Source organism: Pseudopipra pipra, unplaced genomic scaffold, assembly GCF_036250125.1.
Source record: "Pseudopipra pipra isolate bDixPip1 unplaced genomic scaffold, bDixPip1.hap1 HAP1_SCAFFOLD_374, whole genome shotgun sequence".
Taxonomy (NCBI): domain Eukaryota; kingdom Metazoa; phylum Chordata; class Aves; order Passeriformes; family Pipridae; genus Pseudopipra; species Pseudopipra pipra.
The window spans coordinates 1,064-17,079 of record NW_026990853.1 but is presented as its reverse complement, the minus strand read 5'-3'; the positions used below and the strand labels follow the sequence as shown (position 1 = coordinate 17,079).

General features: G+C 36.6%; 1 protein-coding gene across 1 annotated transcript; it reads right to left on the bottom strand.

Annotated features, from left to right (window-relative positions):
* Positions 1–215: 215 nt before the first annotated feature.
* Positions 216–13,903, bottom strand: LOC135408368 (collagen alpha-1(XI) chain-like; the record flags this gene model as incomplete). The annotated part of the gene is made up of 13 exons (XM_064643553.1): positions 216–1,972; positions 3,499–3,732; positions 4,399–4,467; positions 5,280–5,392; positions 7,459–7,708; positions 8,515–8,568; positions 8,672–8,707; positions 8,797–8,850; positions 9,446–9,553; positions 10,276–10,329; positions 13,181–13,234; positions 13,320–13,427; positions 13,821–13,903. Coding segments are annotated over 13 exons (1,364 nt in total), but the record flags the coding sequence as incomplete, so codon positions are not given.
* Positions 13,904–16,016: the final 2,113 nt, after the last annotated feature.

Sequence of the window (16,016 nt, the reverse complement as noted above, 5' to 3'; positions counted from 1 at the left end):
CAAGCCAGATGTGAACTTATCAGCCCTGCTGCAGGGTGACATGGCCAGACCAGCAGCTTCACTGTTGACACTTCTCCTGCAGTGCTGTTGCCCAGTGCTTGCCAGGACATGTAGTAAGATTACTTTTTTTTAGAGCCTGGATGGTCTGGAAGCAGAATGAAGTTACACTAATGACTGTGGGTGAGTTCTGGACACTGAAATAAGAGAATGACCAATCCAGATAGACAAGACTTGATTTTATTAATAAAATTTGTATTTTCCTCTTTGAGGTGACAGTTACAAACTTTGGTTCAAAAATAAAAGAAAATATGAACAGCAAGAAGTTGACTTTTGAAATCTCACTTTTACATGTATAAATGTGCATAAGAAAATACCAGTTGGAAACGAGCCAGCAGAAACTAGTACTATTTAATTTAACAATTTATAAGAAATAGAAACAAACATTTCTTTTCAAGTCTTACATATATTATGAAAAATAATTACAAAAGGATTTGTGTTGTAAAGCTAAAATGTCATTTCTACTTCCAACTACCTGAATAAAATGTTCAGAGGGAAGGCCAAACCAACCTGTGTTTTTGGTGAGCTTTGAATAGCGAATCGTAAGGGTTTGGGTCAAAGACAGCTCTGTAGGAAGCAGTCCCTCGTATGTTGCTTAGCAACTGTGTAGAATCACATGACCTAGACATATTGCATCCCTGGCCTTCAGGTGGAATAACAGGAAGAAAAATCATTCATATTAATGGGACGGGCAAATATTGTATAGGACCATTCTGTGGAACTTTTAGTATCCAGTTCAGGAAGCAAGCATCCATTGCTTACATAAACATCTAAGTAAACACTGCAAAACTCCATAAATAACTGTTTAGAATTCAGTTTTTATATTTATGCAGACCAAATAAGCACAATGGAAACAAATCTAGATGAGATTAAAAAAAAAAAAAAAAAAACAACAAAGGAAACCTATATGACTAATTTATTTCACACAGATTTTTTAACAGTTCTCTTACACAGAAGTTTGGTTTTTTCTTACATATTTTCCCCACCCAAAAATATAAACTTGTTTCTTTTAGGTATATACAGTTATCTTATGAAATTATGGAATTAGAAAAGAAAATAAGAAGTCTGAGGTATTAGCACCATGGAACACAGCACCTTTGAAGGTGCTTTCATTATCAAAATTCATTGTCACAGAGTGATATCAGCAGAAAAGAGTTGTTTGAGTGTGCTGCTCAAGATCTTCCAGTTTTGCCACCTTAAGTTTACTGGCAACTTCAAATAACAAAGCTCTTCACAACAATATATACAAAGGGATTTTATTATTAATCAGAAATGGAATTGGCTTCACCGGCAATTACAGTTTTATTTTTTCAGAATACATACACAGTATTGACCATGTAGTTTTGTAAATGTAAAATAACAGCCAGATGCAATTCAGAGACACATGCAAGTTTTGGAAATGGACAGAGAAATAACAGTATAGTACTGTACATAGAATAATTACAGTTTATTAAACACTTTCTTAACACCTCTTTGTTGTAATGGAAGGAGCACCATGTCGTTCATTTTTTACAGCACCAGAGGAATCCAAAGGGGGTGTTCCTGAAGTGAGCCCTATGTTGTCTGTCTGTGCCACAGCATCTTTGCAAAATAAGTTTAAGTCATGTGATTCTGGCCCTACAAGGGCAATGATTACTTTCTAGATAAGACATACATACACAGCAAGACACATTTTCTATGCCATCCTTATTCAAAACTTGCATGTGGCATGAAGTGGGTTGGTAGCACCAAAGTGCAACATTTTTGTTGATCTGATTTTGTCTTAAGCTTAACCAAGGAAGCAGACAGGACCGACCTCAAATCCAAACTTCTGGTTCTGATCACCAAAGTCATTGATCATCACATCAACTATGGGCACTTGGTCTATTTTGGGCGTGTTGATTTCAATCACTGTCTTTGCATAGCCCTTTCTTGACTGTTAAAAGAGAAGCAAAAAAAAGCAAATGGTTATATATCAATCAGAGCAGTGAGCATGTGCTGGAGATCTTCACAGGTTATCTCTGAAGTGGAGAATTTGTACATTTTTGCCCCGTCAGGTAGCAGATATTGCAAACTCTAAAGTTTATTATGTTTATAAATTGTCTTACAATTTTTAAAATGTTTTGATTTTAGAAGGAGAATAGGCCGTAGTTTTTTGACTTACTAAAATAGACCTATAAATGAAAAATAATCTAAGACATTTCATCTTTCTTAAAGAATTCTCAGTTCACGTCTATACTATTTAATGACTAGTAATATTCCCATAGCAGCGCACATCTTCCTTGTGAAAAAATCATTAATTAGTTCTGAAAGAGAAAGAGTGTAACTGTCTCACAAAATATTACAGCAGCTGTTTGGACAGGAAAGAAAGTAGTAGTCTGACAGGACTGCCAACTGATGGACTTAGAAGCCAGCTTTGAAGGCACATCCTTGCTGCCCAAAGAAAGCTCTCTAGCTCCTCTATATGTCATGCAGCCAAGTCATCATGTTAGTTATCAGAACTGCACTTCCTTTACATGGTCTCTTGTATTTGCTGAGACCCTTCAGCTGTGCCAGAGTCCTGGAGTTCAGATGAGCATCCAAGTTGACAGATCTGAGGGTTCTCAGTTTACAGAGTTACAACGTTCAGCTCTCTCAGGAGCTCTGCATTCACCCACTGTGGATAACAAAAGTGAAATAAAAATGCAAAGCATATAGAAAGGCTGACATGAAGCAGTTTTGTAGTAGACTCTCACTGCTGAGCAGAGACTCTGCACCTCTTGAGCTGCATCTCTGTCTGAGAGCCAGGTGGCACTTTCAGGTCTCTAATTCTGTATCACTGACTTCTCAGAAACTGCCTTCAAAATGCTCCCATATCAAACCCCAAAATAATTAATGAGGCTTCAACTGTCACTTGCTCTTTTGATGTCTTTGTTTCAAAGTGTTGAGTACAAATCATTCTGTTTCTGAAAAGTGGTAACAGTTGTTATGCCCTGATGGAGAAGTGATCAGAGAGCTGATGCATGTTTGGACACCTCTGGGGATTTTAGCAAAGCTAAAGGAGGATTTTGAAAAGTAAAATCCACAAACTTCACCTGGCTTTGAATACACAAAATGAGGAAAGGAAATACAAAGTCACATATCAAACTATTAAAATAATTTTCTATGTTTGGGTACATACATATGGCTTATTTAATACATGTTTTTCTGTATTCACTAAATATTCTGTTTGCATATGCCTTGATGGCCATTCCAGGTTTGTTCCATTTCTGTAGCTTGGCTTATGGTTATTTCTTTTTGGTACCTATGTGAAAATTAAATATGGGACTAGTGTACTGTAGTTAAAAATCTACTAAAAGTCAGTATATGAAAAGTAAAGTGTTTAGAAAGCTTTTCTCAGAAGAAAGCTATGAAAAATAGCTTTCTGATTTCTACTTTAAATGACAGGTTGGTTTTGTAAAGGCTCTTTGAGCCTGTACTTACTGCACAGCCGTCGTGAAGAGCTTTGATGTAAGGATTGTTGTCGTAAGACATTTCTTCATCGTTCGATCCTAAGAACCTCAGTGCTTTGTCATAGCTGTCAGATGGGGCGTCATGCCAAGCTACAGACTGGTGACAGTTATAAGTGAAATTTTGTCTGGCAGAGGCACTCAGTAGTTTAAGGAATGTCATTTGGACCATATTAATGGAATTGCCTTCAACATCCAAATAGGAGAGCTAGAAAATACAAGAAGTTAGATGAATATTTATCTTTTTTTTTTGGTTACAATGCGAACTAAAATTATTGTTGACAAAAAAGAACCACATAGCTGTTCTTAAAAAAAAATTAACATATAACATTTTATGGAGTTTTAAAGGTCAATACAGCTATGACTCAGTAAATAGATTTTCATAATGTAGCAGTATATTTAGGACGAGGAACCACATATTTTAGCTTCATTCCATTTGGAAAGACAGAGAATTACTCCTATCTTATAGTGTAAAACAGCAGAATCTCTTTGGGAATCTGTTTTTAGTTAATCATAAAGTCATGTCAGCCTGCAGCCTCATCTTTTCATACTCAATATATTTCCAGTTACTGCATTGGGGTGGGGGATCTGTGCTCCAGCTGCTTTCCTAAGGTTCAGTGGTGATGTGTGGTCTGCCAGAAGGCAGATCCTCACCATCAGGTGTGCAGGTGACCACTGGGATCACTGTGGGACAACACAAAGAAGGCTTCTGTTGTCCCAGTGGTAAGAGGCCACATAACTGCTGTAATATTTAGGGCAAAAAGGCTGGGGGTCTTTTCATTATCTAAATATTTATAAAATTCCTTGGGATCTGCTGATCGCTGATAGTGTGCACCTGATTTGTGAATACAGTTATGTTGCAGTGACAACTTACAAGTTTGCCTCGCTTGAATTCACTAAACCAAGATCCTGGATTCTCCTTTGGCCATGATGAAATTCTAACCTGTGCAATCAAACAGCAGAGACAGAATTATTTAAAACATGTATTAACAGATATGAAGGTTTTATATTACTTGGGACAAATTTCACACCAGATAATAAACAATGGTTCTTTCTGAAATCTCAGTCACTTTAAAGCTCTAAAATAGGATGTTTTTCTTGTATAGAATGCCTTCAAATTAGTGACTTTGCCAGGAACTCAAGGTGATAGCTTATAAAGAGAGTTAGTTCTAATTAAGGGAGACCATTATAATCTGTTAAGATTCAGGTAAACTGGTGGTATGAATTGTTGCTGTGAAGAGAGTCTAAATTAGAGTTTTCACTGCTGTTGCTGCTGATAGATCTCTCTCATTTAGGCAAGCTTTTAGAAAGCCTTCCTCTATAGCTTCTGCCCCCTCTGATATAGTCTGTAACAATGAGTAAGGACTGTTAATACATAGTGTTTTACATCTACTTTGCATAGGTATAAATGAATAGCTATAAATGAACCCACAAGAGAAACACAGTAAGAGTTTTGCTTTTAGGTGACAAATGCTAGATTATGTTGAGTAACTGGCTGCTCAGCTGTGTTGCATTCTGAAAGGCAGTGAAATGTTAGCAAGCAGGTGCATAGATTCCCTGTCTAAGACTGAAAATGGTATTTGTTAACTCTATGTACCATTTTACCACTCCATTCAGAGGTATGCAAATTTAAAAATGTAATTAGAAAGACAGATATATGAAAATGTGACAGTGTAATTATCCTGTTTAGTTTAAAATTGCGACAGCACAGTAGGATCTGTCAACAGCCACCTGAAAGCACAGATTGGTACTTACTCCTTCAGATTTCTTATCTGGGTAGATGCAAGTTTCCCCACCTGCTGTGAAATTGCAGTATACTTTGAAGGAGTCTCCAGAACAGCCCTGGTTAGGATCAATCCAATATTCCCCTAAAACAAATGACAAAATATTTGCCTTATACAGTGGTATTGGTATTTGGATGAACTAGGCTTTACTGCTACCTAATGGTTCTCCAAACTGTGTAGCAAAGTTATTTTATCCTAATAAGAAAGCAACCTTTTCTTTTCTGCCTTATGATCTGTTGCTGTTGTCACTTATGAAAGACAACACCAGGATCAAAGTTTGTTTTTATCTGGGTTCTCTTGTTTTTGTCTAGTTTGACTTCAAACTGTGGTTCTGTTGCAGGAGACTGCTGAGGTTTGAAAGGAACTGCAGACAGACACCTCGGTCTAGAGAAGGAATGACAGTATATGTGGAACATATATTGCAAGTCTCAAAAATCTGGCCATTTCAGTATTTCAGCTAGAAGGATAATTTGTACATGTGATGAGAGTACTCTCCAAAGCAGAGCAGAGGCAGCCTTAGGCAGAAATAAGCTATGGGTTAGGTCAGGGAGCAAAATCTGGAGTCATTTGCATAGTTATCTGCATAAAAAGGTGTGTGCACCTTTTGGGGCTTGGTGGGGTTGTAGCTGGCACAAGTACCTAAAGCTTCCACTGAGAGAGATTTACCTCACACAAAGACCTTTTCACTCCTGGGTTATGAAGATGCAGTGCTAGTGAAACTAGTGAAGGCTGGGCATGAAAGAGAGTGCAGTCCATCCAAGGTCCATTAAAAGTCACTGCTTTTTAAAATCTACTATTCTAATTATAATGATGATTTCTGTGTTGTGGGTTCTTATCTCCAGATATTTCCTAAGCAGGACAGCCATTGATTTTCTGACTCTACAGGTCTAATCCCGTTTCAAACAAATAGTGGAGGTTTCAAAGAAAAATGACAAATCCTTTCATCAGTTCTGTCTTCTGAATATAGAATATAGACAAAGCATTTATAGGATTTAAAAATTCTGTTGATTTAGGCTGTATTTATTGAAAACAGTCTTTCCTATCTGTAAGTCTTGTCCCTGGAGAATTTTGTATTTTAATGAATACATTTGCTTTTATTTTAACCAAAATAAGATTACTTTTATATGAAGGCTCCAAATAAGAAGCAAATACTGGTAAATGAAGAAGGTGATTGTGTTCTATAAAAACCATTCCCTATTATGGAGGGTACTGAATTGTAAAATATGTACTTTTCATATAGCACATACACTGCTTAACTACTCCTCAAGGCAACCATCTGTTCTTATCTATCTTGAACGAAAGCAATAAAATATTATTAAACTGTCAAAATCCATTTTTCCTTCCATTTAAAAACTGGGAAAAATATCCATTGCAATTGAAAAATATATGAAAGGATGAAAATTCTGTGAAGGCTGGCTTTCATTTAAACCTTTTCAGAGGGGTAAACTCAGTTATAAAAAAAAAAGAAAAAAGAACAAAGCATAATAAAATCAAGATAGTTCTTCAGAACATTGTGTCTTGTTCATACTACTTTGCATTTTATCATGCTAGTACTTGGTAGTATTAAGCAGTATCAAAGAACCTTTGCTGACTGATATAGAACAAACAGTGGTGGTGCAGTAGAACAAATTATTGTTTCTAAAGGTAAAAGAAGAGTAAAATTTTTGAGAGTTATAATTGATAATAAATCTCCTATGATACCAATGCTGTTTTATATTATTATGCTAAGCTAAAGTATACAGCTACTAAAATAATTACCATTAATTTTAAAAGAAGCAATTAGCTGTCCCAGCATGCTGACATTTGTGATTTTACTTTCCATTGAGCTAAACAGCATCAGTCTTTCATCACACTCCTGCTTGGATTGTCCTGGAAATGTAAGGCCCACCTTTCAAAAAAACAACTGTTTTTTATTTAAAAAGTTTTAACCCTAAAACCAGATCAGGTTATGTGTTTCAAGAATTTTGGCTTTTACCAAAAGAACATCTCTTACATTTTTTAAAATTTTGTACCTGTAAAAATGGATTCAACAAGACTGTATTTGTTGAGCAACTGTATTACCCGTCTCCCAGTAATTAATTATTCTGCCAAAGTATCTTGGCAGACCATAAGCTCAGCCTTGTCTCCTCTGCCATGCAATATTAACATACCATCTGGGAAGTCTGGGTGACAGAGTTGCAAGTCTTTGCAGGTTCGGGCAGGGTTATTCTGAGTGCCCATTGGGTACTTCATGTGCTCAATGTCTTGCTTCAGCGAATTCAGTGAACCAAAGATCTCTTCCATGCCATCGGAATAATCCAGAATATTGTCACCAGCATCAGATAACATATAATCAGGAGATCTTCTTGTCTTCTTGGGTGACTGGATTGGCAGTGGCTGGATTACCTCACCCGGAGGGCCCTGAGTAGAAAGCAACAGATCTGATTATCTTTTCTGTTTGTTCTTCAGCTGAGGAAGACCACAGAATGTGGCTTGGAGATGCCTTGAATAGGCTTTCTTCAAAGTGTTTATTTCTTTATTTCGCTTAATTCCTTCAGATTTATACCTGTGTGTTTTGATTTACTGGCAAAAAAAAAAAGATTGTAGAAGCCAAACCCTCGTTGTGCTCTAAACTCTTCTCACTACATTGCTGTTTGGGGAAGAGTGTGTTGCCCTCACATAAGTGTGTAGAACTGACTTGCAGTTACCTCTGTATCCCTGACAATTCCCTTGAGCACAGACATAGTCTGTGAAAACTGTGGATGTTTCCTGTGCTAAAACTTCAAAATTCCACTTGAGGTCTATGAAGCAATATTTAATTTCAAGAAATTGAAACACTTCATTCAGATTTGGACTCTTTTCATTTTATATTATTATGATATGAAAAATAGTGGAAACAGAAGAATATCACCAGGGGAAACTATTATCCTTCTATTTTCTGTACTTCAGTATACACCTTAAATAATTATTGCATGAGGGTTTTTTGTTTGTAGGGGGCATATAGGGGTTTTTTGGGTGTTTTATTTGGGGAGGTGTTTGTTTCACATTTCTAATGGACTTTGCAGTGCAGACATGTATTTCTGTGTCTGGGGATCTGTGAAAAATGATTCTCAAAAAATTAATTTTCAAACAATCATTATTATTTTAGTTCAAAAATGCTGGGTTTTACCCTTGTCAAAACAGGGGGATTGTGTCAATGTAATGCCAAGATAAGAATTCTTACTTACTGGAGGACCAGGTGGACCAGGTAACCCACTGTCACCCTTTTGACCAGCAGGACCCTATAAAGCAATGAAAGAAATGCAGTGTTGGCCATGCTACACAATGTTTAAAAATAACACACAAAACTTAAGTAAAAGAACAAAAAATAGGAGAATTACTCACGCTGGATCCTTTAGAACCCTTTGGACCCTGGGGACCCTACGGACAAGAACATAGAACTATAGTTGGAGTTTATTGCACACAATGTGGAAGTGTTTTGAGCAGGAAGACTGGATGAAATTACTTACAGGTAAACCAGGAGGACCAGGGGGTCCAAGTGGACCAGCAGGACCAGAAATTCCCTAAAAATGAATAAGAGAATAAGCACAGAACTAAAGTATCCTACATACTGCAGTGGATTAAAAATGCATACCTATGAAAAAGGTAGTCCAACTAAATGTTCAACTCTGATGAGTTTTGATTTAGGCCATTTGCTAGGGGCCAAAAGAGTTTGCAAATTTAAAATATTATCTGACAGTTGAGTTGCTTGTAGTTGTTCTTACACTGCAGTCACAACTGTGTTCCTCTTCAAACTGGTTTGGAAAGCTCACTTTTTACACAGTGTCTTAATAACAAGGAGAAAGGAAGCTACTTTGAGTCATGCAGTTAATAAACATGATGAGATTGGTGCTGCTAGTTTTATCTTGTCCCTAAGTTGTGTTATGTGTGTACAATGTGGTGTATGTGTTTCCTTCCATTTTCTCAAACATTCTATAATCTCATTTTAAGCTGTTTAATTTCACTGTGTTTGTACAATGCCTAAGAAAGTTTTAACCGCTGGCAGGAGACTCTGGGTGTTAAATGTTTATAATAACTTTGTCTTTCAAAAGAAAGCCTGGAATATGTGCTCCTTGCTTGTATGGAACTTGAATGGAAACACAAATGTGTTGTACTCACTGCATCACCCTTGGCTCCAGGAGATCCCTGTGGGCCAGGAAGACCCCTATCACCCTTTTCACCCTGTTCTCCTGGAGGTCCAATCAGGCCAATCAAACCAGGATGTCCCTAAACAAGATTGAAGAAAATATAGTTAAAACTCAATATACATTAGAATAAATGGGTTTTGCAGACATGTAAATTAGACCTTTCACATGTTATCACTGTTGCTTGACAACAATAAACCTGAAAATGAATTATTCTAAAAGCATATTTGTTGTTGTTAGATGGCCTTTTAAACTTTATTTGCAAGTTGTGACTGCTTATTTAGTGAAAGATCCAAGTGCAAGATGGTCCTTAGTGAAACTGATACAGAAAAATTGTACCTATGGGTAAAAATTTCATACCAATTTTCACATTTATATGCTATAAGCATATCATAGAGTTGCACATTTGTTCCACATGTGATATAGCTGTATAAACAGCTGATCCAAGGAGATAAAAAACCCCTGAAATTCACAAAGTACAGTCATTTTCATATCCCTTTCTCTACAGTTTTTCTCTGATTCACAAGCAATCAATAAATTTTTGTGACTCTGTTAGAAAATGCTACCCCAGATGTCTCAATACATTATTTCAAAAGAAAGTACTATAGCTTTTAAATATATATATTTTGTTGTTTTAAAATAAAAATCTCCAGTGTTTGTTATTTCTACTTACTTGTAAAACTGACAGTTCTCTTTACATCAATATCTTTGGGATTTTCATTGCAAGGACAGATCATGTGGTCAATACACAGGCAGTAATCTTTTTCTTCCTATTACCAAGGCACAAACAATGCTAAAGCATACCTTCTCTCCTTTGGAACCTGGATCTCCTTTCAGTCCAGGCAAGCCAGGTGGACCCTAAATAAATCAAGGGAAGTAATGTTAAAATAAGTTTTAACATACTGCACAGATCATGTTTTCTTGAAATATTATTAAAGGCAGTGCAAAACAAAGTGCATTTATATGCTTTGTAACAGTTATGTACTTATTTAATCAGAGTACATAGGTTGATGGTAGTGATTGATGGAATGTGATTTACAGCCCAAAATAAAGTTGAAATGTATGTTTAAAAAGGCAAATTGATGCTACTGTGGTATTTAAATTTCTTTATAACTAGAAATCTATAAAGGGTTGTATGATTAGAAATCTGTGAAGCCGAGGGCCAACTAAATTCTTGATTTGTGAAATCTTCAGATGTTTATAAGAATGGCAGTACTGGTTTTGAGTAATTTGTACAGAGTGGGGTGAAAAATTCAGGCCAAGCAGTGCATATGCAAGAGACATTAATTTCTCAGGGGCTATTAATCTCACCCTGAACATGTATACATTAGGTGTAGAGCTGCTAGACTAAGTCAGTCTCTCCTCACTGCAAGTCTCCTGGTGGCAGTGGACATCTGTGAAATTCTGATATGGATGGCAGTAATAAGTGACCTTTTTAACCTGGCACGGTTTCAGCAGTGCCATAACACTTCATGCACAAAATGTTATTCACTGCGTATGCTTTCCATCTCCACTTCAGGATATCACCAGATGCAAAAGCCTAGGCAAATACATAATTCATGAAAGAAATGTGAAATTTTTAAGCTTTTGGAATATAGAATCAGACTTTTCACCTGCAGTGTGTTGTGCTCTACTGCAAATCAGCTTTCATATTCTTCTCCTGATAGCAATCTGCTGCAGAGGATGGGAGGGGAAGGAGGGAGACCTAACCTCAGGATCTTTTACATATAAACTTTACTTTCTTAAAATCCAAAATTAAGTTGCAGCAATGTATTGGAAAAAAGTTCTTGTTGAGCTGACAGGAAGTCTGTGCCTTTGGGAGTATATAGTTCATTAATATACTCAGCTTCAGATTTGAATTGAATATTTAAGGTCTCAAATATTGGAAGAGAGATCTTTTGATGATGTATTTGGAGGCTTCTAGTGACTGACATGTGGGAAAAGGATGCTTGTTATTGCTGAATAATTGTTCATTGGCTTTTAGATTTCAGCACAGAATTGTAAGTGAGGAGATCAGTTTTCAGTTCCCGGACTTGTACCCCATGCATTTTATCTGTAAGATAACCACAAAATTTAAAAAGCGTGGTGGTGGTCCCATCATAAACTCTTTAGAGAGAAGATGCACAAAGAATCCTTTTCCTTTCAGCTTCTCATATTGTTCCCAATATGAGAATGTATAAACAATATGTTATCCATGAGACTTTAGACAAAATTAGAATGTTAAAACAAAGGGCAACAAAGAGATGTAATGTAAAGCTTCATCATTGCATTATTTGCTCATTATTGTTTTCTAAAGGACAGAGAAAAATGAAATTAAATGTAGGTGCCATTGTAATATCATCTATAATTATATATACAGAAGTTATCAATGCATATATCTATGTAGCAGATCACTGTTCATTGGAAAAAATCTTTATGGTGTGGAGAGCATAAAAATATATGTTCTGAAACTCTTTGCTTATAGGTTAAGAGGTTGCATGTTTTGAATGTTTTCGGAAATGTAAGTAGCTATTCAAATACTTTCACCCATAGAAGTTACTCAGTCAATGAAAGAAAAGGCAATTGCTCACATTCACGCGTGCACATGAAAGTGAAAGACAGTTTTATGGTAAAAGTCTTGATTTATGCAGCATTTCAGTTTAAATTCCACTCTTTTTTTTGGTGTTCGATTTTTATATACTGTAGAAGTCTGATATGAAAATTTTGTAGCTGATGTTCAGATCCTGAGTTCTCACTGGAGAGGCAGGAATGCTCTTGGAAAGATTTTGACTTCAGGTGTGTAGCTTAAGTGTAAAACCTTTCAGTATTAAGGCTACCTAAGGACCTGTATCCTCTAAGTCCACATAGGAGAAGGAACAGGATTTCCTTCCCATTTCCTACTCACGGCTTTCCTTTTCCCCCTTAAGAGCCACACCATTTTTGGAGTAGAGGATAGGCCCTTATTGCCCTCTTCTCCTAAAGTAATCCAATATATTCTGGTTGAAATAACAGAGCAGATTTTATTTATTATGTGGTAACACTTGTATATTTTTTTCCATCAAACTCTTAACAGTCCATATTTTGTTTCAAAGCTTTTTATTCCCAATTTGGGACTCAGTTTTGATTACAGAGGTGAACTCTACCTCAGTGACTTTGGAGAGTGAGGGATATGAGATCTTTTCACTAAATTGAAGTACCTTTGCTTGACATGTGAAGAATTAACCTGCTGGCCATGCAGTTCAGACTTTAATTTCTTCTTTGGTAGAAGTGTCTTTTTGGCCCTACTTCTGAATTATATTTTTCTTTCTGTAAGGAACAGATATGATCTAAACTTTTGCCCTCTGAACAACAATTTCCTAAAACTAGCAGTCATTAAAATGAATGGATGTACAAAATTTACCACTGCTTTGCTGATGAGGGGACAGAAGTAGATTTTTTTATTTTAAGCTTCTTTAATTTTATTTTGATTTTTAATTCTACTCAGAATTTGGGTTCACACTGTCTTATTCCACTTTCTACCTGGTCTGACTCAGCAGCATTCAGCACAGTTGCCTACTGAAGTAGAGCAATAAAATTTGAAGGCAGTTTCAGATTTTACCAGCACAGAATAGTAGCAACTTTGTGCTAAGAACTGACTTTTCATTTTCCTGTGAATGCACAGGCACATTAATGATAAGTTTTATTAGTATAGTGCTTTTTCTGTTCTGGCCCTGAAAGGAAGGGAACTCACCAGAGGTCCAGGAGGGCCATCCTGACCTGGTGCTCCAGGTAGGCCTTGTTCTCCCTAGAGAAAACAAAAAGTTTGCTTTACCAGAGTATATAGAAGAAATGAGATACTTAAAATATTATTATGTATTCCCATTACTTACCACAGGGCCAGGAATGCCCCGGAGACCCTCTGGGCCAGGTTTCCCAGCAGGTCCCTGTGGACCGACTGGACCAGTTTTACCAGGAGCCCCTTCTGCACCAGGTTCACCCTAGAAAAAACATAATGGGTCAGAGAGGGAGAGGCAGCTTGGCACTGCAGGGATAGACAAGATGCAAAGTGAGGGCAGAGTTTCCTTACTCTGATTGTTAAAAGCCAAACCAGTGTTCTGCACAGGACAATTCCCTGTAATTCCTTCATATAAAGATGTGGTGCCAGCAAAGCACGTTCATCTTGCCTTTTACAGGGGTGAGCTACATTGGGCCTGCACAGGGGAGACTTCACTCCGTTGTGTATTGCTACTAATTCTGGGTCTTCATTTGGATTTCACAGTTTAGCTATTATTACTTTGATAAGTTGTGCACTCACTGCGTGATAAGCAATTTACTTTTAATTTATAAATAGTTTATATTTCCATGCTTCTAAAAAAATCTTCAGTGATTACCTTTGCACCTTTTTCACCTTGTCTGCCTTCAGCACCAGTTGCTCCAGGAGGTCCCTGTAAAATATAGACACTGAGCTCATAATCTTATTCAAATATAACCAGTGAAAAAATCTGGAAGTGTAATTTCCATTATATTAATAAGCTTACAAAATAACATTTTCTTTCTTGACATTTTATTCATAGGATAAAAATACCAATCTGTCCTAGCAGCTCTTTTTCCCTGGTAAAATTTCCTGGGTTTTTAGAATATCTGAAAGAATATGCATTGCCTAACACATCTGACATGATGAGGTTCAAACCAAAGAAATAGCTTGGAAAAAAAATTAAAACAGGATATAAATGGAAGTGAACAATACAAATTTATACATACAATAACAATTTTAAACTTGCTTTGCATTGACTTCTATCTATTTGCTGTAGTTTATCCACTGATTCCAAAAGGGCCTGTCATTCTATAGTGCACAGAATGACAAGTACTTCTTTATTCTCTAAATCAGGGATGGGCTCAGTAAGCAGCCTAACTACATTTGGACAGCCAAAAATCCACTAAATATGAAAGTGAAAAATAAAAAGACCTTTTTCTCCTCCAAAACATCAAGGGCTGATTTTTAGGTCAGGTAATTAATATTCATAGCTTCAGTCATGAACAGAAGCAGTGTCTAGGATCTAATGTACTCTTCTGAAAATGGTTCTCTTATATATACTTAGTTTAGAAAAGATGCACTCAAGATAATGGACCAACTGTTCTCCTACAAGGTTAATTTTTAGCCTGGGAAATGTCTTCATTACAAGTAGCTATTTCTATAAATCCTAAGACTAATGCAACAAGCAGTTTGTTATGTAGAAATTAAAAAAAAAGTTTTAAGGACCAACAAGAAGAAAAATTCAATCACTTCCATTTATTTACTGCTTTTTACTTTGTAACAACATACAGAAAACCAATGTAGGCCCCCTAAAAGTAAAGCACCAGAACATTCTTAATTTCACAGATAAAACCTGTACTTCCAGTCAAGCATCTGCCTGTATCCTTTGTGAGCTCAGGGATTGAGACCAGCATTTGACCTAATAGCAAGTTTCTATACTAGAGCTGAATCTAGCCCAACTTTTTATAGCCTGGTATATCACTGTCCACTACTACTGTCACATACCTTGAGCAACTACACCAATTTTAATTCCTGGAAATTTATATTCATTTTACAACTATATACATAGAAGTATATTAAGATCATTCATTTGCTTCTGAAATTAAGCTTTCTCCAGGGTGGAACTGAACATCTGCAGCACTGTGTGAACCTTTTGGCCCACAGAGATAGTCCAGGCTTTACATCAAAGGTAGTACAACATGAACTGGATTACCCACAGTGGACTTTGACCATTTGTTGTGGGTATCAACAGGTTTTTCTCTTTGGGTATTTTCAAGAGCTGTGTGTGGTAAATGACTTAGTTTCATCTCTTCAAAATACATAGAAGCTAAAAAGCCTTGGGCAGTGTGGTCCAAATGTTGACTCTTTAAAACAGGAAGAATAATTTAAATCACTGCTGTTCCAATAATAAATAATAAATAATAGTGTCTGATGCATATGCCCCTTTGTGTATGTTGTAATTCGTTTGGTGGATTGCAGTTTGCTATGATAACTAAAAAAATCAAGAAATACCCTAAATTAACTCAGAAACATTTTAGAAAAATGACTTTGTTTTCTTACATGATATAATTTACATGCCCATTGTCTTCACTGCTTGAAAATTCCTTGCACAGAAGTTCCTGTATAATCTACCCTGCCTAAGAGCCTGGAAAGGGTTGAGTGTGGTAGTTTGTATTTGAGAAATATGGTCTCTGCATAATCTAGAAATGCAGCTGCAGCATGAATTAATTATCAGGGCTAAAACCAGTGTGATATCTAAATTACAAATAGAAAAAACGATGAGTGCTAAACAAAGGGGGGTGTTCTTTGTCAAACAGTGCCAACGCTGCTCCAAGTGCGAAGCTGCTGAAGGAACTGCTCTTCTAACAGGCTGGGATTGCTGGCCTGGCATGGATGGGGCTTCCACAGACAGAGAGAGACACTGCTAATTATTATTTATCTTACCTTCCTACACTGAAGTTGTTGGAGTGTCTGGTAAATTTTAACTGACAGAAAAGATTTCAATAACAGTAATTTTACATTAATGCATGACTGCCCATCCCCATCACCCCAG